This window comes from Prionailurus viverrinus, chromosome B2 (assembly GCF_022837055.1).
Source record: "Prionailurus viverrinus isolate Anna chromosome B2, UM_Priviv_1.0, whole genome shotgun sequence".
NCBI lineage: Eukaryota > Metazoa > Chordata > Mammalia > Carnivora > Felidae > Prionailurus > Prionailurus viverrinus.
This window is the reverse complement of record NC_062565.1, coordinates 79,275,580-79,299,972: the sequence shown is the minus strand read 5'-3', so window position 1 is coordinate 79,299,972 and position 24,393 is coordinate 79,275,580. Positions and strand designations below refer to the sequence as shown.

Sequence of the window (24,393 nt, the reverse complement as noted above, 5' to 3'; positions counted from 1 at the left end):
AGGGGACGCCGGCGCGCGGGCAGTGTGGACCGACTGACTTACTGACCGACCGACGGAGGCACACCCCGCTCCACCCCACCCCACCCCGCCTCGCCCGCATCCCCGCGCCGGCGCCGCCTCCCTCGGCCACCCCTTCCTTCTGCACTTCTTTTCCGCCTCCGCCTCTTCTTGGCTCCCGCGGCGCCAGTGCCTTCCCCTGGCCCGGGCGGGGCGCCTCGGCTCCCGGCAGAGCTCCGTGGAGTCGGGCGGAACGTTCCGTTCTAGCAGAGAAGCAGCCCCAGCGCTGGGCGAGAGGTGCCGAGGGAGCTTCTCCCCGAGGACCGGGGGATGCGAAGGGTAAGACCTGGCAGGGTTGCGTTTGGAAATACTTTTTTTCCGCCTCCCGCCCCTTCGGGTACTGACCGGTGTGGTCCCCAAGTGTCCTTCGTGGAGTTCTCATTCCGTGTGAGCGAATCGTGCGTCGATGTTTACTTAGCTGTGTAGCCCCAGCTTGCAAACTGTGGTCTGTGCTACTTCTGGAGGTTTCTTCCATTTACTAGTTATTGAATGTGTGTGCACTAACGTGTTTGTAGAAAACGTGTAATTGTGCATGTTTGAGAAATAGGCGCTTGAGTTGGTGCTGAATGTCTGTAAACCATACCAGCAACTAAGTCCTCCCAGAGAAATCCATCTAGATTTCTAACTGTCTAAAATATTAAATGCCATATGAAGAAATGTATGTCAAATAATAAACTTTTGGTATAGAAAATATAGCTGCAGGAGCCACTCTGCTTTGAGGAAAACTAAATGTACATTTAATATCTAGATTTGAATGTTGATGGAACCATTTAACTCCGAACTAGCCATTAGATGAAAAAAGTTGCTGTGTTTTTTGAAGACATTTCTTGGTGAGGCTCACAATCATAAACGGCTCACCTCTCCAGTGCAAACGTTTGCAGTGATAAACACCAGAAGCCGTCCGTCATTTGGTCATTTGAAAGTTTGAAAGCAACATGCATGTTTCTAATTTTAGTTTTAAATTAAGCAAATGAGAAAAAAAATTAGTAATCTATTAATCATTTTGCCTCCCATCTTTTTTATTTCCCTTTAAATTAAATGTGATTCTTGTCTTTGTTGTTGCTTTCATGATATATTAAGCATCCTTGGACATGTAATAAGAGATTAGAACAGATTTACTGTTTTTAAAGGTGTTGAAAGATCTCTATGGGTCCCATAACTTCTCCTCATTTTTTATTACCAAGTTAATATCTTTTCAACAAAGGGGGAAATGCAATTTCTTAGCAGAAACTCAGTGGACATTGAGTATCAGTGGGGTGACCACTGCCATCAATCTATTTTGCAGAATATTGAGAAGCTCAGAGCAACTAACCTTTAAGGTTCCCATAGGACTTTATCTGATTTAAAGTGTTGCTTTTCTAATCCCACCCTACTGACAGTTTGCAAGGGAAGATACACTGATTGATTTTTCTCTGTCCCTTTTTTCCCCCTTGGTAGTCCTTCTAGCTCCCCCCATCTCTAACCCAGTTACAAGCAATTTTATCAAAATAAAAGGCCATGCATAGTTTCTTAAGTGAGACCAATAATTTTCTGATTATATCCATACATGAACAGAATCCACGCACTTCCAGAATTTTAAATGTTGCCTGCTGCAAGCGGTTACTTATGGGCACAATAGCAGTGGCTGTAGTTGGGCAAGATGCAAGAGGATGGACATGGTTTTCAAAAAACTAATCCATATGAGGTTATCAAGAGAACTTACTGTAAACAGACTCTTTTTGTTCCAAAGATGTCTCCCACTCCAGGCAAGGAGCAATCCTGGCTGAGGTAAGTATCAAGTGTCTGATGGGGAGAGGTCTCATTGTGTTCCTAAGTCTCTGTGGGGGTAAAGTGATACCACAGGGCGGAAATGCTCAGCACTGACCTTTCTAAAATAAAATTACTATGCTTGCATACTCCTTGTCAGGAAGGCAGATTAGATATTCACGCCCCCCCCCCATTTAATAGGTAGCCTCCACATATATGCATACAAAAAGAATGTTGTGGCTAGTCCCTTCAATAAACCATAGGTGATATTATTTAATTTGGTGTGTAAAGTTTTACATTTTGGTGAAAATCCGATTTTACGTTGGAGTAGTGCTGGGCTTTGTTTGTTATCCACTGTTTTCTGTCTTTTTCTGTTACCCTTTTCCCAGTGGACTGTGTGCCTCCCTGTCGCCTGTGAGATCGTTCTTCTCTAATAAGCCTAGCTGCAGGATCAGTGTGTTCTTTTTGGCATTTCAAAATGTTAAAATAGTGAAATTGTTAAATGTTACCAAGATGAAACTGCTGGGAATGAAATTCTCTGGGAGAACCACTCTATCTGTGGCATATTATAGTCTATTCCAAAAGAAAACTCCTCGCATCGGTTTACCTATTTTTTCAAGAAAGAAGCAGCCCCATTGATTGTGTTGATAAGTGTTTAGTATGCAGTGTCAGCTTATTAATTACTAAGGCAAAGCCTGAAAAACTCTTTCAAAACAATCTTGTGACATTCTTCTTTGCTTTGACTGAGAATTAACATGAACCACCAGGAAATTTAGACAGGCTCCTGGGTTGCCTTGCATATTAGTGTTTGGAATTAGAATTGGAATACTTGGCTGTTTAAGACTAAAACTATTATGAAATGGAACTTATAATAGCAGTTTATAGTTCACCACGCTTACCAAATGTTTCTTCCCAGAAAACAGTTGGCCTAATAAGAAAAGGGATTATTTCCCATAATTAGCTCTCCAGGAATGCTGCAAAAAAAAAAAAAAAAAAAAAGAGAGAGAGAGAGAGAGAGAGAGTAATACATTGAATTTGGAGATACCTAACAACACATGATGAGTAAAATGAGATTTGGTTAGAGCATCTTGAATTTGGTTAGGAAGATGGAGCCTGTCCTTGAGGTAGCTGCCTGTTCTTCTTGGGGTAATTACGTTAGCTCAGTTGCCTAAAGGACACAGAGTAGAGCTTTCTTTCCTGCAAAGAAAGAAAGAAAGAAAAAGAAAGAAAAGGATGCCGTGTCTTCACCAGTGTGATCTGTCTCTTCTGTTTTTGTATTCATCATTTTCTAATTGAACTGACAAATTAGTTAGAGGGAATCCAGCCTTTGGGTTTAAATTATTTATAATTCTGCTTTTGCCTCTGAAAAGACCTGGCCCCAACATTGTTTGAAAAACTGCTGGGGCTGAGTTTATATATTGCACGTCTTTATTTTGAGGGACTGCAAGGTCTGCTCGTTTTTCTTTTCTTGACCGAAGAGCGATAGAGAAGTTAAAGAATAAGAGGAAATCAAACCCAATTGATGTACTTCATATTGGCAAAATTTTAACTTCATCCCCCTCCCCCATCTTTGGCTCTTTCTCAATCCTGTCCTCATAACAATGTTAACTTTCTGTTACATCTGCATAAATGCTGTTTCTGAGGGGTTGGGGGATAGGACACTTTGCCACTGAATTGTTGTCTAGTGTTCTGACAATCATTTAATTCACTAATCTGTATCTTCTTAGATTACATTGGGTTAACTGTAGAACATAGATCAACTCCAATTTCTTCCAGATATTTTCTGGACTAAAAGAAGCAATAAATGTCATCCAGAATATATATATAACATGAAATTATATACTACATAATTAAAAAAATTTTTTAATGTTTATTTATTTTTGAGAGAGAGACAAAGTTTGAGTGGGGGAGGGGCAGAGAGAGAGAGGGAGACACAGAATCTGATGCAGGCTCCAGGCTCCGAGCTGTCAGCACAGAGCCTGACACAGGGCTGGAACTCATGCACCCAGGAGATCATGACCTGAGCTGAAATCAGATGCTTAACTGACTGAGCCACCCAGGCACCCCTGTACTGCATAATTTTATATGATTGGGATGTATAATTACACTTGTATACATATATGTGAACAAACTCTCTCATAGATGTGTATCATGACCAACACAAAAGTTTAGACCGATTGCCTTTATATATTTGAATATATAATTCAGATTTTAAATAAATACCACAAATTTGGGTGAAATGTCCAAAATTAAGGCAGCTGTGCAGATGGACACAGAAGACTCAGGCAAAAGGAGTATCCACCTTGAATCCAAACAAGGAAGGCTGTTCTGATTTTCCAGGATAGTGGAAATCTGCTCCAATCTCATGTGATCTAAGAATCTTGTAGAGATGCCAGGATGGGCATAACTACCTTTGATTATGGTTTTCTCATCAACACTGACTGATGTGTTTAATACAGTTTTCACCAGTCTTGCTAGTTGTTTATTATTTTTAGAAAATGAAGTTGGGAGAAAAAGTACAAGGTTATTACTCTGTCACAAAATGCACATCAATATCGTTATATTTGTAACATACAGCACATTGTCGTGCTATCACAAAAACGTTAAAACTATAGGAAATATTAGAGGGGGCGGGGAAGGGAAGGTTGTTTTTTGTGGTTTTCCAGGGCCTCTCTTGGTCCCACTCAAAGAGTTTGATGTTAGAAGAACTTCTACCTTAAACAGGCCTGAACGGATAATAGGTATGTTTATGACCTATCAGTGATAATAGATCACAGCCATTACATAAAGTAATCAGTGCGATTACCTCTAGGTCTTAACAGAAAATATTGAGTAAAAGGTTTCCTGGGTCTTATATCTTCACTGAACAGGGTGCCTCGTGGAAAATAAAGCACAGTTCATTGTAATAGTTTTTCTAGTACACTTGCCATTGCAAATACATTCTTGAGCTAGTTTTCATTGATATTTTCCATATATTTGAGGCATTTTTCCATATGGCATACTGACGAATCACTTCAGCATATCCTTTAATTTAAAGTTTCATTTGGCCAGGTTAACGTCATAATTTAGTGAGCATGAGGTTCATAGTTGTGTTTGGATGGGTTTTCGAAGGAAGAATTGTTTACTAGCCAGACCTGAGCAAATGGGCCTGGCGGAGTCATAGCAGTCGTTCTGGAATACTACAAATTCTGTTTTAGCCCCCGCTGGAGAAATTTTCACACCTGCACTTGAGGAAAGCTTTCAAAGTTTTTCTTTGTTTGTTTGTCTTCTTTTCTTTTGTTTTTGAATAGATGAGTTGAGACTGGTTAGTGGGAATCAGTGTCTCCTAGCCAACTCTTTTTTTAACCTACGGTGCTGTTGCATTATATCCTGTACTTTTGAATAAGCTTATTAAGGTAGGTTTTGCATTTTGTTAATGCAACAAGGGATTCAAGTTCCCATTTCTCCTAACCTAGATGGCAAATAGTTTTTCCCTACAAGCACAATATTTTATTATCTGACTCTTATCCTTCCACTGGAGTTTGGATTCTTAATTGCGTAGAGTTTGGATTCATTGAGTAGAAATTTGATAGCTTTGGCTTGATTCTTTACCATCATTATCAACTCTGAAAAGCATTTAAAATTTGTTTTTGACTTCAGGAGATAAAGTGCGGTATAGTTTCCTAAATCTGACAATGTAATATCTATTTTTTTATTCCTACTAGCAAATTCCATGCTATTGCTTTTTAAGGAAAGGCAGAGGCATTTTTCAAAGATGTGCCAGGCAATCTGTTGTGGTAGTTGAATATACTGGCAAATGCTTTCACAAACTGTGTATGTCAGTAGTATATTTAAATATAATTAAAATAAAATACAATTAAGAAATAATGTTTTTCAAAGTTTATGTTTAAATGGGAGGGTTCCCTTCTTCCCTCATTATTTCTTCATCTGTTCTTTTAGACCATATATTCAGAGAAGAATGTTGGAATATGAGTTCTATAAATTGAGTTAAGTTACAAGGAGCTTTACATTTAAATTGGTGATAAATTCCAGTGTGCTTTTTAAAAAACAAATTTCTCCTTGCACATATGGACATTCATACTATAGGAAATTTTAGAGCACTGACTTCTGTTGGTCAAGAGGCTAAACAAGATGTTTGTAATATAGCAAGTAAACTGATATCATGTGTAGTGTGCCTTTGTCACTCATTTCCTTTTAACTCAGCTATATTTAAAAATCATCAACTTGATTTATCCTTTAGAAAAGAGACTTAATTTAATGCCACTATGATCTGTGTATGTTGGTTTATTCCAGTGTGGCTTGTTCAGTGGACCAGATTTTCAACTCATTTCGATGCACTGCTACCAGAATTTGTAAATGTTTTCTCTAGCATTTGTACAAGTTGTGGTGAGCAAGTGATATGCATGTGGAGAAGGAAAGCTGAAGAATTTAATACAGAACCAAAGTAAGCAAAAGATTGTCCCAAGAGTCCTGTGTCTTTGCATACATGGGGATTTGACTTCAGAAGATAGACAACTACTTTTGGAAATTATATCAAACTTCTTACAAACAACAGCCAGAAAAGGGAAAACCTTTGAATGATTTTAGTCCTCAGCTAAGGAAATGAAGGATGAGTAATCTATGATCCATTTTTATTGATGAAATAATTAAAGAGGAAACAGTCTGCCCAAAGTCAGATATTTAAGTACTTTGGGATACATTTCCATGTATTTATAGCTTTTAGGTATTTTTGCAAGATATATGCCAGCTATAAGCAGTATGAATTGCATAATCTAATTCTGTAAGTTAATTTGCAGCCGGTCTGCATTACTTAGACCTCCTGCAAGATTTCAATTTTAGTTTGTTGTTTTCTGGGTTCATCTCCTGTGATACATTATTTTACAGTTTGGGGAAGAGAAGAACAGAAACAAACATTTCCAGCTTAAAAAAATAAGCTGAAATGTTACCTACTTTTACTGGTTTCCCTTCTTTTATTCTCAGCCATCCTTCCCAGGGGTGTCGAAAGGAATGGCTACCAGTTCTGGAGAACTTTGCACACATAGACTTTGTAAATAGAATTAGGAGAAAATTGTGTGGAGTTCTTAATTTATGCCTCAGTGCTGGGTAAGTACATATTATATCTTGAAGCCACATTGCTTTGTTGGACAAAAATATAACAATAAGTTTGCTGAAGAAGTGCAGAGAAGCCCAGAATTGTAGACTGAAAAACCTTGAGAGGTTCCCCACTCATTATGTTTATTTTCAGGCGAGACCACATTATTCTATTTCAGTCACATAGAAATATCTTGGTTTTAAACGTCTTTTAGAGACTACTTTGTCATGAGTGGGCTCCCTTAGCAATCCATTTCAATGATCTAAAAGCCTGTACTCCTAGAATATTCCTTGTTCCTGTCTAACCTCAATTCTTCTTAAAGGTTAATTTTTATTTCTCCCCCTCATTTAGTGTTTCTCATGGGCCTCCGTAATCTTTAACAGTAGCTTTTAAACTTTAGAGTGTGTTAGAATCTCCCAGAGGCCTTGTGCCTCAAATCTTAAGGTTTCTGACTCGGTAGGTCTCAAGTGAACCTGAGAATTTGCAGTTTTTGTAAGTACGGCTGGTGGGGAGACTACCCCTTACGAACCTCCGACCTGTAAAAGAACTGTGTGCACTCACAGACCACTGTGTGACTTCTCACACTGTTCTTTGAGATGTGTCCTAGATGTCCAGCCCATTCTTACCTATCTTACTTCCTAATTCTTTACCTTCACGTCACTTTTTCTGAATACCTGCAGTTCCTCAGCTCTGTGCATAATCGTAAAATTGCATCACACAAATCTGAGGAAGAGTTTGACCTTGAATGAGTACAATAAAATTACCTTATGGTTTCAGTGACATCAAAATCCTATACTTGCATCCAATTTGCACACTTACTTCTCAATCGGAACTACATTTTCAAAGCATATTCTCCATCTTTACTGAAACCTAGTTCAGTTCTGTTTGCATACAATTATTTGCATCTTTTATTGTATCTTTTTCTTGAGAGACAGAGAGAAAGCACGCAGAGAAGGGGCAGAGAGAGAGAGAGAGAGAGAGAGAATCCCAAGCAGGCTCCCTGCTGTCAGCACAGAACCTAATGTAGGGCTCGAACTGACAAACCGTGAGATTGTGACCAGAGTCGGGCGCTTAGCCAACTGAGCCACCCAGGCACCCCTATAATTATTTGCATCTTGAAAACATATTTTTATGTTTGTATCTTGCATGTTAATACACATTTAATTCTTTCTTAACATTTCAGATAAAGAAACTGGCACATAAGTACCTAGTTTATAAAATCATGGTTGAAGGGAACCCTGGCTTTATACAATAAGAACTTATTTAAAATTATTCCACTAAAAAAATGATAGGAAGGAAATTGAACTATTTAGAAAGCTACCATATCTTGATTTGTATGAGTACTCGAACAAATATTAACTTACCTTGTGAAATATTCCATTTTAGCCCCTGTAATGATAAATATTTTTCTATTCTTTTTCATCACATAATTATGGCCTGTGTTGGTGATTTTGTATCTGCAAATTGGAGAGCCAAATGTTTTGTAAAATAGAAATGAGTTGGGTTTGTTATTAGAATTGATTTTGGGCTCCTGAGATATCCCCATCTTACATTTAGCATCTGTTGGCATAAACATATCATTTGTTTTTAGTAGAACTACTTTCCTTTTCTCATCTTTAATTACTTTCTTGAGGCAGAATTCCAAATATTCACAATTAATTTTTATCAATATATTAAATTTTCCAATGCCCTTTTGCCCCAGAAAAGCAATTAAAAATTTAGTTTTTGTATGGAGTAGTAATAACCCATTTTAATCCTCCATAACATATTTTCTTATTTATGTTTTAATTAATTCAGTTGTAAGATACATGAAATGTTGTAGCAGGAAGAGAAGTTGCTCAACCAAAGCAAGAACTATGTCCACTGAATAGAATAACAAATTGATTCCTGAGGGTTTATAAAAGCCACTCCATCTAGTGGTTGAATTTTCACATAAACTTCTCTTGACAAGTTGTTTTCAAAACATACTTGCACATGGGGAAACCCATTTGGGAAAGATTAATGCATAATAACATGTATTTGAGATAGGGAAAAAGTTCATTATCATCATCATTTCATACATTGTCTTTAAAGGTCTATCAACAGCATGTAAGTAGGATTCATTCAAGGTTGTGCACATCACAGAAATCTCTCTGTATATCATGGCTGTGTGCCTCAACATTGAGGTTCATGACACACACCGGGGTAACCAAGGATAAGAATAAAAGGTAGATACCTGTTCTTTTGCCTCTAGCTTCCACTTGCCATCAACATAACTTCTGTTTAATAGTGGGATAAAAGATCCTGGGGTAAATAATTGTTGATGCCTTTTATATAACCTTTACATTTGGGGAGTTGGTTTTTTTTTCCAGGTAACTCTTTCGTGTATTAGACCAAAACTCAGTTTTAATTCCCTAACATAACCAGCTGACTTTATGCCAAGGAAAACTATCCACAGTTAAACACCATTCTGCTAAGATAGATCTGCCATGCTGCTGATGAGCACCAGTAAGCATTTAGGTATTGAGTACCTGCCCTGTGCCAGGCAGAGGGCATGCGAGGCATATAAGACAGGTCCCTATTCTCAAGGCGTTCATGATTTGAAGGGTTCAGCAGTGCCCAGCCTCTCTCCTGGGAGAAAACCTCAAAGCAAATATAGGAAGGGGATTACACAACCCAATTATTGAGATGCACAACCCAATATCGTTTGATGATGAAATATCATATGCTTATTACATGTTTTCATATCCTACTGTATTCTGTCCTCTGTGGGAGGAGAAGGACAGATGGGTGGCTTTTATTTGATGGAGTGGAGTGGGGTGGAAAATCATTCCTCTTGCTTCCTTGACCCATATCTATTACACGGGTGTAATACATGGATATGTATTTAATGTCTACATTGCTAGGCACAGAGTATGTGCCCAATAAAAATGTGTTACGTGAAGCATGCGAGGGCCTGTAACTTTGTATCCATCAGCCACATTGCTGTAGTAACACCACTTTATGATCTTTGGGCACCAGAGATCTGTTACAAGCACTCCCTTTTTGGAGCCTAAGGTTTACAAAATTTCTTTTTCCTTGATTCCAGCCACCATCCTAGAAACAGGCCACAGAGAGTCACTTGTCTGAGCCGACCAAAACTATTCTGCTCATGGTGGGAAATTGAGTGATTTCAGGGAGTTTGAATTTCTCCATATGGGAATGAATATTTCAAACTTTTGTTCACTAACAACCATCATGTCTCATTCAGACCTAGAGAAATTGTCCTCTCTCTTCCTTGCTGGTATCGTGGAAACTGTCATTATTGTCCACATTCCTTACAATTAATCGAAGGGGAAAAAATCTAATTTTTTAAAAATAGTGAAAAGACAAGTTACATTTTATTTATTATTTGCCAACAGTCAGTGAAAATAAGGTGCTAATCCAGGGTTAGGATTTATTGCTTATAGTTAATTATCATACTTGTCCCTGGAGACCACAGGGCAAGAATGATTTGCAAGTGCTGTGGGCAATCTTTTGCTGTCAACAGATCTTCCTTGAGATTTTAGTTGTTTATTGTGTAAAGTGATCACGTACTGTCTAGTACCTCCTTTTCCCAAAATCAATTCTTCCCCCTTCCGTAGAAACAAAGAAAAGTGTCTTATTAAATGGTCCCTGGACTTCAAAGTTAAGCGCAGGGACTTGAAGTTACACAGACTTGGGTTGAGTTTAGCTCTGCCCTCTAGGTAGAGACCTTGGGCAAAGCATTTTACCACTCTAAGCCTCAGGTTTTTCATATGTAGAATGGGGATTATAATAGCACCTAATTCATGTAAATATATATATATATATATATATATATATATATATATAGCACACAAATATTCTAATTTTTCTTACTAAAACATTTGGGAATTGGAATTTTCTCTATTGTGCATTTAATCACCCAGATCACCCAATCACTCTGAGATTTGAACCTGGAGAAACAGGACTTGATTTTTCATTGGACTTAATTTGTATGCTCATGGATTCAAAGAGAATGTGTTCTTTTGTTGAAAGATGAGGGAAGAAGCTGAAAGGTATGCTGCACCATTGGACAAAAAGTAGCATGCTTTAAACTACTTCTGTCTTTGGTAATGAACTGTCAGATAATCTATCTGCTGGGTTCTACATATTTTATGGGCTGGAATAATACATCACTTTTGACTTTTAATGGCCAAACTTCACATGCAAGATAAAGACAGTCTTAAGGAGTATTTGTATATGGACCATGGCTTCAATTGAATTGAAAATTTTGCATGTTCTCTTTTAAGGGAAAGCTGCATCAATTATGCTTGGTCACTTCCTTTACAGATATGTAGAAAAAGTAGCTCTCTCTAAAAAAAGATATAGGCACTTAGAGGGAACATCAAAACAGCAGAACAGGGGTGCCTGGGTGGCTCAGTTGGTTAAGCAACCAACTCTTGATTTTGGCTCAGGTCATCATCTCATGGCTCTTGAGATCAAGAACCCATGTTTGGCTCTGTGCTGATAGCAGGAAGCCTACTTGGGATTCTCCTTCTCCCTCTCTCTCTCCGCCCCTCCCCCACTCATACTCGCGCTCTCTCTCTCACTCTCTCTCTGTCTCAAAATAAATAAACTAAAATAGATAAATAAACTAACTTTAAAAATAGTAGAACAAAATTAAATGGCAAATGGATAAATAGAATTGGCTGTAAAGCCAACAAATCATTTCATTTATATCATTAATTTGCTTTTGTGATAGGCTTTTCTTATGGAATCATCACCTCATAGTGAATGTTTAATCTGATGTAGTTTTAAAGGTATTAATTCTTAAGCTCTAAAATTATTTAAATTTTAATAAACCTTAAATGTTAAATAATAAACCTTTAAATGTTAAATAATTTATAACCTTATAAATGCCTTAATGTCTATTTAGTTCATATTAATGATGTATTTTTATGAAATACATTTTTTTACTAACAAAGACCAGAGAAAATGGTGCATTTAATAACTTCTATTCCACATTAGAAAATATATGAAAAGCTAAAGCTTTGAGAACCAACCAAGCATTACCTACATAATGGAATTTTCTTTTATATATGGGAAAAGGAGCTGACATTAATACAAAGAAGAAGGATTATGTATTTTTGCCTGAATTATCAGGATAATTAAGTCAATCCTTTATTTCTCTTTGCTAGAAGATAATGTAAAAAGTGACCAAACTACTTGAATAATTCCCAAACTCTGGTGGTTATGTAAGAGTTAGAAAAGACTCAGTTACCCATTCAACCATAGCAGAAGCATCATTCATAGAGTGACAATGTTGGCCCATGAGATTTGCCATGTATATTGAGGACATGTCTTAGACATAATGCAATTATAAGGGTCAACTAAAATTTTCCTACCAACTTTAGAGAAATATATTATCAAGTAATTTTTTCTTAATCAAATTAGTAGAAACCAGACTTGTTCCTAGAAATGAATGGAGAATAATAAATACATCCACTGGCACCTTCATTCTCTTGAACCTTCACAAGGCTCTTTCACAGGGCTAGCTGAGCAGAACACAAAGCCAACAAAGAAATTAGGGAGAACGATAGGGTTAAGCAAGGGCCTGGGACTCATGCATTTGACATTCTGGACTCTTATCAGCCTAGAAACTATGAGATTGGCATGGTCTCCTTAAAGCATTTATAAACGTAGGATATTAGAGAAGGAGCCTGGCGGGGTGGGGGCGGGGGAGGGGTTGCTGATACAGTCTATATCAGGAGCACTGGTCCTTCTGATGTGTCTAGAGGGTTTTCTGCCCAACTAGACGTGACATCCTGCAGGGAGCAAATGTTGCCTCCTGCCTGTTTCCTCAGAGATGCCGCATAGGCCAGAACTGCAAAGATTTGGACTCCAGATAGAACAGCAATAAATATCTAAATTATTAAAATGTCTCTTTAAAACAAAGAAAGTCTTCAGCAGGGCAATGAAGACTAAAATAGCCTGCTATTAATTATATTAATATAGAAAAGACTCCATTTGAAGTCTTGTTTTGTTATTCAGTGCTCACCTTAATGAGGACACGGATATTTTATACCCTTAAGGGTTACAGAAACAAAGATGTGACTCTAGGTAGACTTTAGAAAACTTTATGCTGCCGGTGTACCCAGAAAATTTCTTTGATGATACCACAGCCTGCCAGTTAATGCAGAAGTTTGGGGGTGGTAGATGGGAAACAAGTGTGCGTGTAGTGAGATGGACAAACACAACAGGTGATGTCATTCTAAAAACTTGAGTTGTTTCTTTTTTTAAATAATAGATTCAACACAGGGAAATATTTTTCATTTTTATAAAGGCATAATTTATAGCTTAAATTACTAGAACAAGTTGATTATATTTTTAAAAACAGAATCCTAGGAAAATCCCCTTAAATGTCATTCAATCATTGTTTTACTATAACAGTAATAAAAACCAACTGCTTCTTTAATAGGTGCATCTACGCACCTTGCTAGAAATTTCCAATTATGATTTTCCCCGTCGCACACAAAAACACAATTAATGGCAGCTGCATCCCCCAAAGCCTAAACTATATTACTAGTGAACTCTCAAAGAAAATTCTCAATGCGAAAGATAATCAGGTGAAAATTACTGTAATAATCCAAATGTAGAAATAAAGGGAAGAATTACTGAAATGCAGAGGACCACTTTCCCATCATGATCCCATTAACTGTTAAAATAGCCTGTGCACAGTGGTACTTTGACATTACTAAGATCCTTGAACTGCAGAAAATCCATGTATACTTTAGAACTGTATTCCTTAATTAAGGTTGCCTGATACTGGACAGAAATTACTCTATATTTCATAACCACACCATGCTCTGGCTCAAATGTAACAAGTTAGTTTGTTTTAATGAAAGTCCTTGGTTGCATTAACGTGGAAAATGTGAGCACATATGTGGTGATCTTAATACAGAGTAAGTCACAGGCACACATGTTCTGCATTGCTGAAGAAAGATCTGTGATCTTTTGTCATCACTGAAGAAGGTTTATAGCTCTTCCAGATACTAAAATTTTAATCCTTGAGGTCATGCCAGTAGGCAGATTTACCTAGATGGGCTGGCATAGGAAATAATGATTTAGTAGGAGGTAGTCTTAATTACTATTGACAAAATGCCTTAATTTGAGTTTGTAAGAAGCTTGAATATAATACAGAAAGCAAAATGGCTTTATTCTGGTTACTGTTAGTGCTTAAAACAGTGCATAGAGTCCAAAAGCAAAAATTCTGGGGTCTGACAGACACAGGTTCCACTACAAACTCTTCGTCTTCCGGACAATTTGCTTAACATTAACAACTAATGATTTCCATTCCTTTATGTGAAATGGTGACTATAAATAAGCACCTGATAGACTTGTCATGACAATTTAATGGTAGAATATGCATAAAGTCTCTGGAATACCTGGGGTATAATAGAGTTCCAAATAAAGTTTCCTCCTCCCTCACCCCTGTGTGCATCTGCTATTTCCTTCATGCTTTAAGTGCTGAGACAAAAATGAAAACTGACTAAGCAGCCTGTGATCTAACAGAGCAATGTGTTATCTTGAGATAATAATTTATGGTAAGAGTCATAGTACTAAGTAATGATAATAATTAATATTTATTGAAGAGTTACGTTTTGTGCCAGGCACTATGTTAAGTGCTTTACCTGCCTTTTTAAAATTTAATTTCTATGGGGCGCCTGGGTGGCTCAGTCGGTTAAGCGTCCGACTTCAGCTCAGGTCACGATCTCGCGGTCCGTGAGTTCGAGCCCTGCGTCGGGCTCTTGGCTGATGGCTCGGAGCCTGGAGCCTGTTTCCGATTCTGTGTCTCCCTCTCTCTCTGCCCCTCCCCCGTTCATGCTCTGTCTCAAAAATAAATAAACGTTAAAAAAAATTAAAAATAAAACAAAATAAAATTTAATTTCTATGACAATTCTGTGATTTAGGCGATATCATCATCAAACTCATCCCCATTTTGCAGATGAAATGCTGAGGCTTAGAGAGATTAACTACTCGCCCAAGTACAAGTCTCACAGTAATCTTGGTCTTCTAACTCCTAATTCAGTGTTTTCTTCATTACTAGTGTTTTGACTGGTTGGAATTAGTGGGGAAAAGAAGGGAGATAGTAGTAACCCTGGCTTCGGTTAAAGGGTTGATGGTTCATCAAGGCTAAAAGCAGCTCTAGACATACTGTCTAATATGGTAACCACTAGCCACATGTGGCTCTTAAGAACTTCAAACATGGCTGGTACCACATGTTGAAGTGATAATATTTTGGATCCACTGGGTTAAATAAGATATTAAAATTAATTTCACCTTTTACCATTTCCTTTTTTACCTAGATAGTGGAAACTTTGATATTGTATATGTGGCTCACATTACATGTTTATTAGACAGCACTGTTCTAGAACCAGAACATCTGGGTTCATTCTGGCTCTACCACCTACTGGCTGTGTGAATGGCAAGTTACTTACCCTCTCTGTGCCTTTCATCTGTGAAATGGGGATAATAATGGCACCCACCTCATAGGGTCATTGTGAATGATAACCAGTTTGAATACTTACCTGGCAGGGGAGATATCCTGATCACGATAAGCAATTTGATACACATAAGAAGGTCAGGATGCCACCTACACATAAGCTCTCCAGAAGTGCTTAAAAAGGGAAAATCAGCAAGATTTAGTAGTCTTCTTATTATAAAGGCCAAGAAAGAAGAGGAGTCCACGGTAAGTTCAAGGTATGAGCTTGGACAACTTAATACAGTTATTCATAATTCCATAAGAAATGTGAAAAGAGACATGACTGGAGGCCATTTGCTGCAGCAGTATCTGTAACAACAAGAAGTGATAACCTAAACCTTCATCAGAAGGAGGCTGGTCATGTTCATTTAGTGGATACGTGAGGCACCTGCTGAATGGAGGGAGGGTTCGTGGACCAATGTGCAACTGTCTTCACGTATACTTGTAAATGGAAAAGCAAGCAGCGGAACAGTATGTATAGCATCTTAGTATCTGTTAAAAATAAAGCAAAGAGGAAATGAATTTATATATCTGCTTGAATATGCATGCACAGTATCTTTGGAAAGAGTAACAAGGACCTTCTTGCCACTGAAGAGGAAAACAGGGTGGCTGGGACATGGGGATGAGAGAGCCTGGCTTTGCTGTATGTCCTTCTGTGCCTTTTGAATTTGGAATCGTATGAATGTAATATATACATATAAATGATCAAAATTTCAAATAAATTAGTTTTTAATTGGGCAGCATGAAGGACGAGTTAGTTACTTGACATAGCAGGACTTAGGGGTTGGAGTTCCTGGACTGGCTCCCAGGAGGAGATGTTGGGCTCAAGTTTTGATTTTCAGGCCAAATATCCATTGAATTCATTACCTTTCTCTCCTCTAATTTTAAGAAAAGACAAAGAAGTAGTATTAAATCACTGCTTTAATGCACCCGTTAATAAAATTCAACTGCCACTATTAGGTTCACGTGAACATTTCTAAGGGAGACCGGCCCTCTCTTTCTCATCTGCTATTGTGCATCAGGCTGGTGAAACACATAAGAAAAAAAGACACCACTCCTGTGCTTGGAAGCCATTTTCTAGTTATGGAAATAAATATGTAAGCTCATGATTAAGTGATATGGTGGGGCCTGTAATAGAGGGAAAGCCTGGGGGAACTAGTTCTGCCTGGAGGGGAGGGCTAGCCAAAGAGATGTCAGAAATGGAGGAAACAATGTAACGGAGAGCTTGGAAATGGGTATTTCGGACGGAGGGAGGCTAAGAGGAAAGAAGGAAGGTGTGCAGGTGTGATCCAAAGAGCAGCATGCCTTCCAGGGCAAGAAAGCGCTGTGTTTTAGTACGGGTGGGAGTTGAGAGGCAAAAGTCAGATTCCCTCAAATGCCAGGACCATTCACAGCTCTCTCACAAATCGTTGCCATTTTCTGAATCCCTCAGATTGCGGGTGAAAATTTTCATTTGTAAATGAAGTTGTTTAGCAAAGGGAGGTTTGCAAAGAGCAGAGTTGATTCAGGAGACAGCCTGGACTCAGGTGTGGCAGAATGTGGGGAGGTGGGCCACATTTAGCCACTGTCCCTGGTTCAAATTACTGTATAAACGGAACAGCCCCCCCCCCCCCGACATCGTGATACTGAAGGTATTCATTTAAATTTTATTTTCTTTGCCTCCATATTCTGTTTCCACTCACACTAATCCTACATACTCTTGGCATAAGCATCCTTTCCTTGGGGAAGCCTCCTTCAACCCCCTAGACTGGCTGCTCCCACAGCATCTTGCGTATCACCAGTCACAGCTGCCACCACACTTCATCATAATTACGGGGTCAGCTGTCTGTCCTCTGCCACACAGTATACTTCATGTGACAGGGACTCTTTCTCGATACTCTTAGCCCCTATGCCTACCTACCACAGTGCCTGGCACATAGTGGGTGCTCCATAATTTGTCAAAGGGGTGAATAAATGAATCATTAATTCAGATAGGTAGGATCTCTGTGTTTTAGCGGGAGGACTCAGATCATTTAAATTTGTTCCAAGGTAGTAACTATCTCCCTCTCCAATACAGTGTGATATGTTTTTAAAAAAGAAAAATACAATTAGGAAGTAAAATGCTGGTTTTTATGATTACTTTAAAATTATTATAGGTATCACTCAATCCTTCTAATATCTTTATAAGCAAAAGAGCCTAATAGCCACGTTTTAAATAAACATTTATAAATAGTGAAATCAATTCTCTTGGATGTTTATTTTGAAACAAAACCAAATTGCTTAGCTTAGAATTAAAGAACCCTTAAAATTTGGCCTCCTTTTCTCAGTCGTCCTCATTTCTGGTGCCATCTACCTGGAAAGACTGGGACTCCATAAAGGCCTGTTTCCTGTCTCCCAGCATGCTTGTGTCACTGCACCACTCATGGGGGACACTGTCAGGAAGCACTCTCCCATCATCACCGCTTTCCAGGGTTAAAGATCTTGGTCTTCCCATGAGCCTCAGTGCAAGTTTGCCCTTCATGACATTTGTCTTGGTTGGTGTGGACATTTTTGAAATTCACCTCAGCCATAGCTTGGTCCACATGTCTCCTCTGGGAGAGGAAACTTGCCTAACGGAGACAGGCCAGAATCCAGATCTTTTCCCACGGAAGGATCCTTTGGTTCTAAGCCTCTCTTCCTCCTCTTTGCACTCAGCACACAGGCCGTGCAACACAGTTCCTGATTCCACACCATCTTGCTTTGGGGTTGTGCTGTATGTTCAGTCTTACCTGTACGACAAGATGGTAGAGTCTTCAAGAGCAGACGTTGTGTGACACGTCGCTCTCCCCCACCCCCACCAGCATCAGGACACTGCGTGTATGTGACAGTAGAAGCCCGGTGGTAAACACTTCCTAATGCGACCATGAGGTGCATGCCATGCCCAAGGCACATTTCCTTTAGCTTGACTATCAGGAAGTGCGTACAGGATCACACAGTGACTTAAATCCAGGCAGCTTAAATAATGAAAGAGGTATTTTTTGGTGGGTGCCACCAACATCACCAATTTCGGGTGGCTTTTCTCTGACTGACTGACTCATTTTGTTGATTAAATCTGACAAGAATTTCATTTAGGCTCAGAGACAGGAATGAAGTAACGTGATGGTACACATTTGGGATATTTACGGTAGGTTTTAAAAAAATTATTGTTATTCTCCCAGTCTTCTCACCATTCAGCTTATTTGTTTTCCCTCCTGTTAGGATTCCCTGCTGCGGGTCTCCTCCTCAGTCATTTTGAGTTTGGCCTAATCCAAGACGGAGGTTATGAAGTCTATCCTAGATGGCCTTGCCGATACCACCTTCCGCACCATCACAACAGACCTCCTCTACGTGGGCTCCAATGACATTCAGTACGAAGATATCAAAGGTGACATGGCATCCAAATTAGGGTACTTCCCACAGAAATTTCCTTTAACTTCCTTTAGGGGAAGTCCCTTCCAAGAAAAGATGACTGCAGGAGACAACTCCCAGTTAGTCCCGGCAGACCAGGTGAACATCACCGAATTTTACAACAAGTCCCTTTCATCCTACAAGGAGAATGAGGAGAACATCCAGTGTGGGGAGAACTTCATGGACATGGAGTGCTTCATGATTCTGAACCCCAGCCAGCAGCTGGCCATCGCCGTCTTGTCCCTCACACTGGGCACCTTTACGGTTCTGGAGAACCTGCTGGTGCTGTGTGTCATCCTTCACTCCCGCAGCCTTCGCTGCCGGCCCTCTTACCACTTCATCGGCAGCCTGGCAGTGGCCGACCTCCTGGGCAGCGTCATTTTTGTCTACAGCTTTGTTGACTTCCACGTGTTCCACCGCAAAGATAGCCCCAATGTGTTTCTTTTCAAACTCGGTGGGGTCACCGCCTCCTTCACGGCCTCAGTAGGCAGCCTGTTCCTCACGGCCATTGACAGGTACATATCTATTCACAGGCCCCTGGCTTATAAGAGGATTGTCACCAGGCCCAAGGCCGTGGTGGCATTTTGCCTGATGTGGACCATAGCAATTGTGATTGCTGTGCTGCCTCTCCTGGGCTGGAACTGCAAGAAGCTGCAGTCTGTTTGCTCAGACATTTTCCCGCTCATTGATGAAACCTACCTGATGTTCTGGATCGGGGTCACCAGTGTGCTGCTGCTGTTTATCGTGTACGCATACATGTATATTCTCTGGAAGGCTCACAGCCACGCGGTCCGCATGATTCAGCGCGGCACCCAGAAGAGCATCATCATCCACACGTCAGAGGACGGCAAGGTGCAGGTGACACGGCCCGACCAAGCCCGCATGGACATCAGGCTGGCCAAGACCCTGGTTCTGATCCTTGTGGTTTTAATCATCTGCTGGGGCCCTCTGCTTGCGATTATGGTGTATGATGTCTTTGGGAAGATGAACAAGCTCATTAAGACGGTGTTTGCCTTCTGCAGTATGCTGTGCCTGTTGAATTCCACCGTGAACCCCATCATCTACGCTCTGAGGAGCAAGGACCTGAGACATGCTTTCCGGAGTATGTTCCCCTCGTGTGAAGGCACCGCACAGCCTCTTGATAACAGCATGGGGGACTCGGACTGCCTGCACAAGCACGCCAACAACACAGCCAGTGTTCACAGGGCCGCGGAGAGCTGCATCAAGAGCACGGTCAAGATCGCCAAGGTGACCATGTCTGTGTCCACAGACACGTCTGCCGAGGCTCTGTGAGCCTGACGCCTTCCTGGCAGCCCAGGAAAAGAAGTTCATTTTTTTTTAAAGCTTAAAATCTAGAAAAGTCTGTCGTCTCATCGGTTATATTTTTTTAAGTTTACCATGCTCAGTGAAAGGTGATTGTCACCAGGATCAGTTATCAGTTCTCTAGCATTTCAATAGCATAGATACTGAAACTCAGTTCTTCAGGAGTTTACAGTGAAGAAAGCCTGCTGCTTATGTGACTGAAGCTTCTTCAGAGTCTCAGTGAAACGGGAGAGAAACCTGTGGCTACACAGTTTGAAGTCTAAGTAACCACAGGGAAACACGATCAAATGAGTAATGCCTTTGTAACCACAACTTTCATTATAATGTGAAATGTATTTGTCCATAAGTATCAGAGATGTCCATTTTTACAAGTTACAGAGTACTAAAGTAGAGCTATTTTGTAAAAATGTATTGTGTCATGTGAGATGTGTATCCGTGTTTACTGTGTGTTATTTATATTTGTCTAGTTCAGCAAAACTGAAAGGTAGACTTTCATGAGAACAGTGGAACACAAGCAGCAGATACGTGCCAGTGAGATCACTTTTTAAAAAATTATTGCCCGTGACTTTTAGACACCTTAACATTTTTTTCCAATCTATTCAAATTTGACATTGAAATAACCATAAAGGTTTATTTTTTGTTAATGCAACGGGAAGAATTTGAAGACTATCCAGAATATTGAGCAGAATTCATTGACACTTAAAAATTTGTTAGCCCTGCATTTTCATATGTGGACATTTATTATCTTCTGGACTATAGCTGTTCTGTTGGGTGATGGATTACAATCAGAATGGAAGAGAGAAGGCATATTGACTTTTCTGGCTGACATCTCTGACTTTCTTTAGTCTTTAGCTATTACTAGACCTCTTAAGACAGCATGTGTCAATCTTAATGTATATTGTTATCACTGTGCAATTGCTGTTTACTTGAAGGGTACTGCATTCTTATATTCCAGGTTTAAGTAGATTTCATGCCTGGGTGGCCAAATGAGTCTTCATTTTTTCTTAATTGAAAAGAAGTATTGTCTGGATCAGTAAAATTATACCGTGTGTGAGTGTGAATATAAATGTGTGTGTGTGTGTGTGTGTGTGTGTATCTATCCCGTAACTGTTACAGTAATGTCGTAAAGTGAGAAAACTGTGACCAAGTGTAAACCGTATCACTCGCTGCATTCTTGCACATGAAGTCAGTTTCTAAAATTGAGTTCTTCCAGAAACCTTGTTGATAAAAATACTCACCATAAACGTTCAGGAAATTCTCCTCCCTTCCCCCCACCTTGAGAGATTGGGTCAAGTGCTACTAAATTGACCTTTAGATATTTCAAAAGACCAGTGTCTGGCAAGGAATCATCAATGACAGATGCAAGTGAAGGTCTGTATTTACCATGTCAGTGTTGGGAAATGAGTATCTTGGTTGCTGAGCACCTAATGTCGACCAAGTCCACGGATCATCAGAAGGGAAGTGGTTCTAAATAAAGCCCCCGTGGTAACATTTTTCCATTGAGTGTGTAGTGATATGACCCTGTTTAACTAGCACTGTACCCCTCTTGCTGAAGTAGGACACCAGGTCTGGTCCATGTGGCGAAGCAGACCAGACAGTGGGCAAGACAGAGAGACAGTGAGGAGCCAACACGCTTGTGACTGAGGCTTGGATGACATGTGACTCTTTCTATGCTTCATCCAGATGCCCTTGGTGACAACCCCGGACCCAGCTTTGACTGGGTAGGTTTGGGCTAAGGAATAGACCTCTCCCCTGCTCCTCGTTAGCAAGATCTGCTGGAGTATAAAGATGAGCATGGCTTGCTGTCTTTTTATTCTTTAATGGTGCCATGGGTGCTCAGAATTAGGCCCTTCCCCAGTTAGCATTAATATTGCTTCAGAGGCCACTTGACCCTGACAAATTACTCATAAGCAGTCTCCTCCTTAAACAGATAAAGCGTGGCTCCTTGAAGGACCCAGAGGCCTGGGTAGCATGGATTGAAGTGGAGAGGTAGCATTCATCAGGTGATTTCTAGCTCTCTAGATAGATGAGCAGCCTACCGGGGCAATCTTTTGTGCAGTGTATGGTCTACAGCTGAATGTGGACTGTGAGCCAAGCTGGGATGCATTTAACCATCTGTCTATATGGCTCAAATGTGCCTGTTGGTTGCTTCACTTTACCTCTCTGTGATATGCGGGGGAGGGCTCAGGGTGCTGGAGGATGAATAAGGTCTCTTTAGAAGAAAGAGAAAAGATTATTTACAAACACTCACCAGGGTCTGGTTCCACTGAAGAATCGCTACTCGTTTGTCCGCATTATCCTTAATATTAATCCATGTGTCTCAGAGCTCACCAGGCAGGACCAACTTTCCTCTCACAGCTACGAAGACCTGGTGAAGATGAAATTCTTGTTACTTGTGAAAAATTCCAGGATTCATTTTCGAAACTGTATTTGTGTATACGCGATGTAGATTTTATAGTGTGCTGTGCTTTCAAGATATAAATCATATATAATAAATTAAGGGACAATGGGGCTGACGGCACTAAACTTGGTGCTTATTGATATTCTAAGAAATATCTGTGAAATATCATCATACGTGTTACACTACCTTCATTTTAAAACATTTCAGTTACTTTGAGTCACTTTGACACTTTTAATATCATTTCCTAACCAAGAGACTCCAATGTCCTCCCTAATGAATATACTCATTAAAATTACCATTCATTAGTATCCCTTAATTAGGCCCATTAACTTAAATATAATTTAAATTTCAATAAGTTTTATAAGGTCCAACCTCAGACTTACCTACATTCCTCTGAGGATAACATACTTGTCCTGACCATGCATTTCACGATCACATATGTCTTAAAAAGGGCCAAATTCCCAACCTGTTCAATTTCTTCAGAGTAATGATGGATCTTTCAGCCCTAGACCAATAGTTTCATTTAGATAAGGAGGGCTGTTTCCAAGAACCTCTAATTTTCCATTACCTATGAAATTTATATAAAAGAAACGTGGATCTGGGAGGAGCTGCAGACATATGCCTACACTTGAGATGATTCCCACACCTTCGCGTCAAGTTGAGTCAGGTCTAACTGGCATTAAGTGTCAAGGAATTTGGGCTGCCTGAACCCACACTGCAGGGAATAGGTCCAACCAGCAGATGAGAATTAGGCCCTGGATGAGTAGCACTCTAATTACTGTCCTGTTGATTCATTTTTGCCATTCCACATCTGTAAAAGAGACCACCAATATCATGCGCAGAATTAGATTTCTCACAATCTAACTGTATATTTGTATGATATTTTAAAATCTCCTAAATGCTGGGCAATGGCTATTAACAATTGTCTTGCATTGGCCTTCTGATGAAATGTTAACAATGCCTATTGTAATATAGACAAAACATTTTATCTACTGATTTGGGCTGAATGTATGTAAATAGGTTTTAAAAAAAGTCAGATGCTTAAGCAGTGGCCTACAAATCAGTAATTTTCAGATAGAAGAGTTTCTTTACATTGCTGTGGCATCCTAAAACCTATCTTCACGTAAACTTAGTGTACTAGCTTGCTGGGGATCAGAGTCCCCAAGAAAGGAAACTTTTTCTTGTGATAGTATGAACCAAGATACCAGGCTATCTGGATTCTTATTTCCAATGTTTCAACTGGGAAACATAACTCTTTATTGTCTGTAAATCTAACATTATTACTTTTCCTCTTAGAAGAATATCGTATCGTTAGATGTTTGTTGAGCTGGTAACACCCTTGCAACTGCGGCAATATCTTCGTTAGTAATCTGTATAATACTTTGTACACAAGTACTAGTAAGATTGTTATTCAATGTAGCTTCAGTCATTAAATTACTATAGCAAAGTAGTACTTTCGTAATATTTACAGTGTATTAAGCCCACACTATATTTTATTTCAGTGATATAATTAAATTGTTATTTATTCGAAGAGAAAACATCCCATCATGTCTGTTGTCCAAAGTTACTTGGAATCAAATAAAAATTCTAGATTATCATGAAGAACATAAACGCCTTTGAATTCTGCCTTATTTCACAGTCTAGCATTAAAACACTCAGGACTTAAGTTCTAAAAGATTGCTGAACAACTGATTTGTTCCCAAAACGCACTCATGACCTTATCTGAGAAATGAGGACAGATTGGATTCATGTAGTCATTTTTAACATAGGAAAAACATGCATAAAACCATCATTTACATAATAAAGAGCAAAACCTGCCATACCTTTTAAAAGCATTATTTCATTAAAGGGTTTAGTGATTTTGCA

The 24,393-nt window shown here is 39.4% G+C and overlaps 1 protein-coding gene across 1 annotated transcript; it reads left to right on the top strand.

Moving 5' to 3' along the window:
- Positions 1–253: 253 nt before the first annotated feature.
- Positions 254–24,060, top strand: CNR1 (cannabinoid receptor 1). The gene is made up of 2 exons (XM_047857779.1): positions 254–336; positions 18,615–24,060. The coding sequence occupies exon 2, from the start codon at positions 18,678–18,680 to the stop codon at positions 20,094–20,096; it is 1,419 nt and encodes a 472-aa protein (XP_047713735.1). The 5' UTR covers positions 254–336; positions 18,615–18,677; the 3' UTR covers positions 20,097–24,060.
- The last annotated feature ends 333 nt before the right edge of the window (positions 24,061–24,393 follow it).

Excerpts from the sequence above, each read along its gene's own strand:
- CNR1 (XM_047857779.1), top strand. The coding sequence starts at position 18,678 with ATGAAGTCTATCCTAGATGGCCTTGCCGATACCACCTTCCGCACCATC.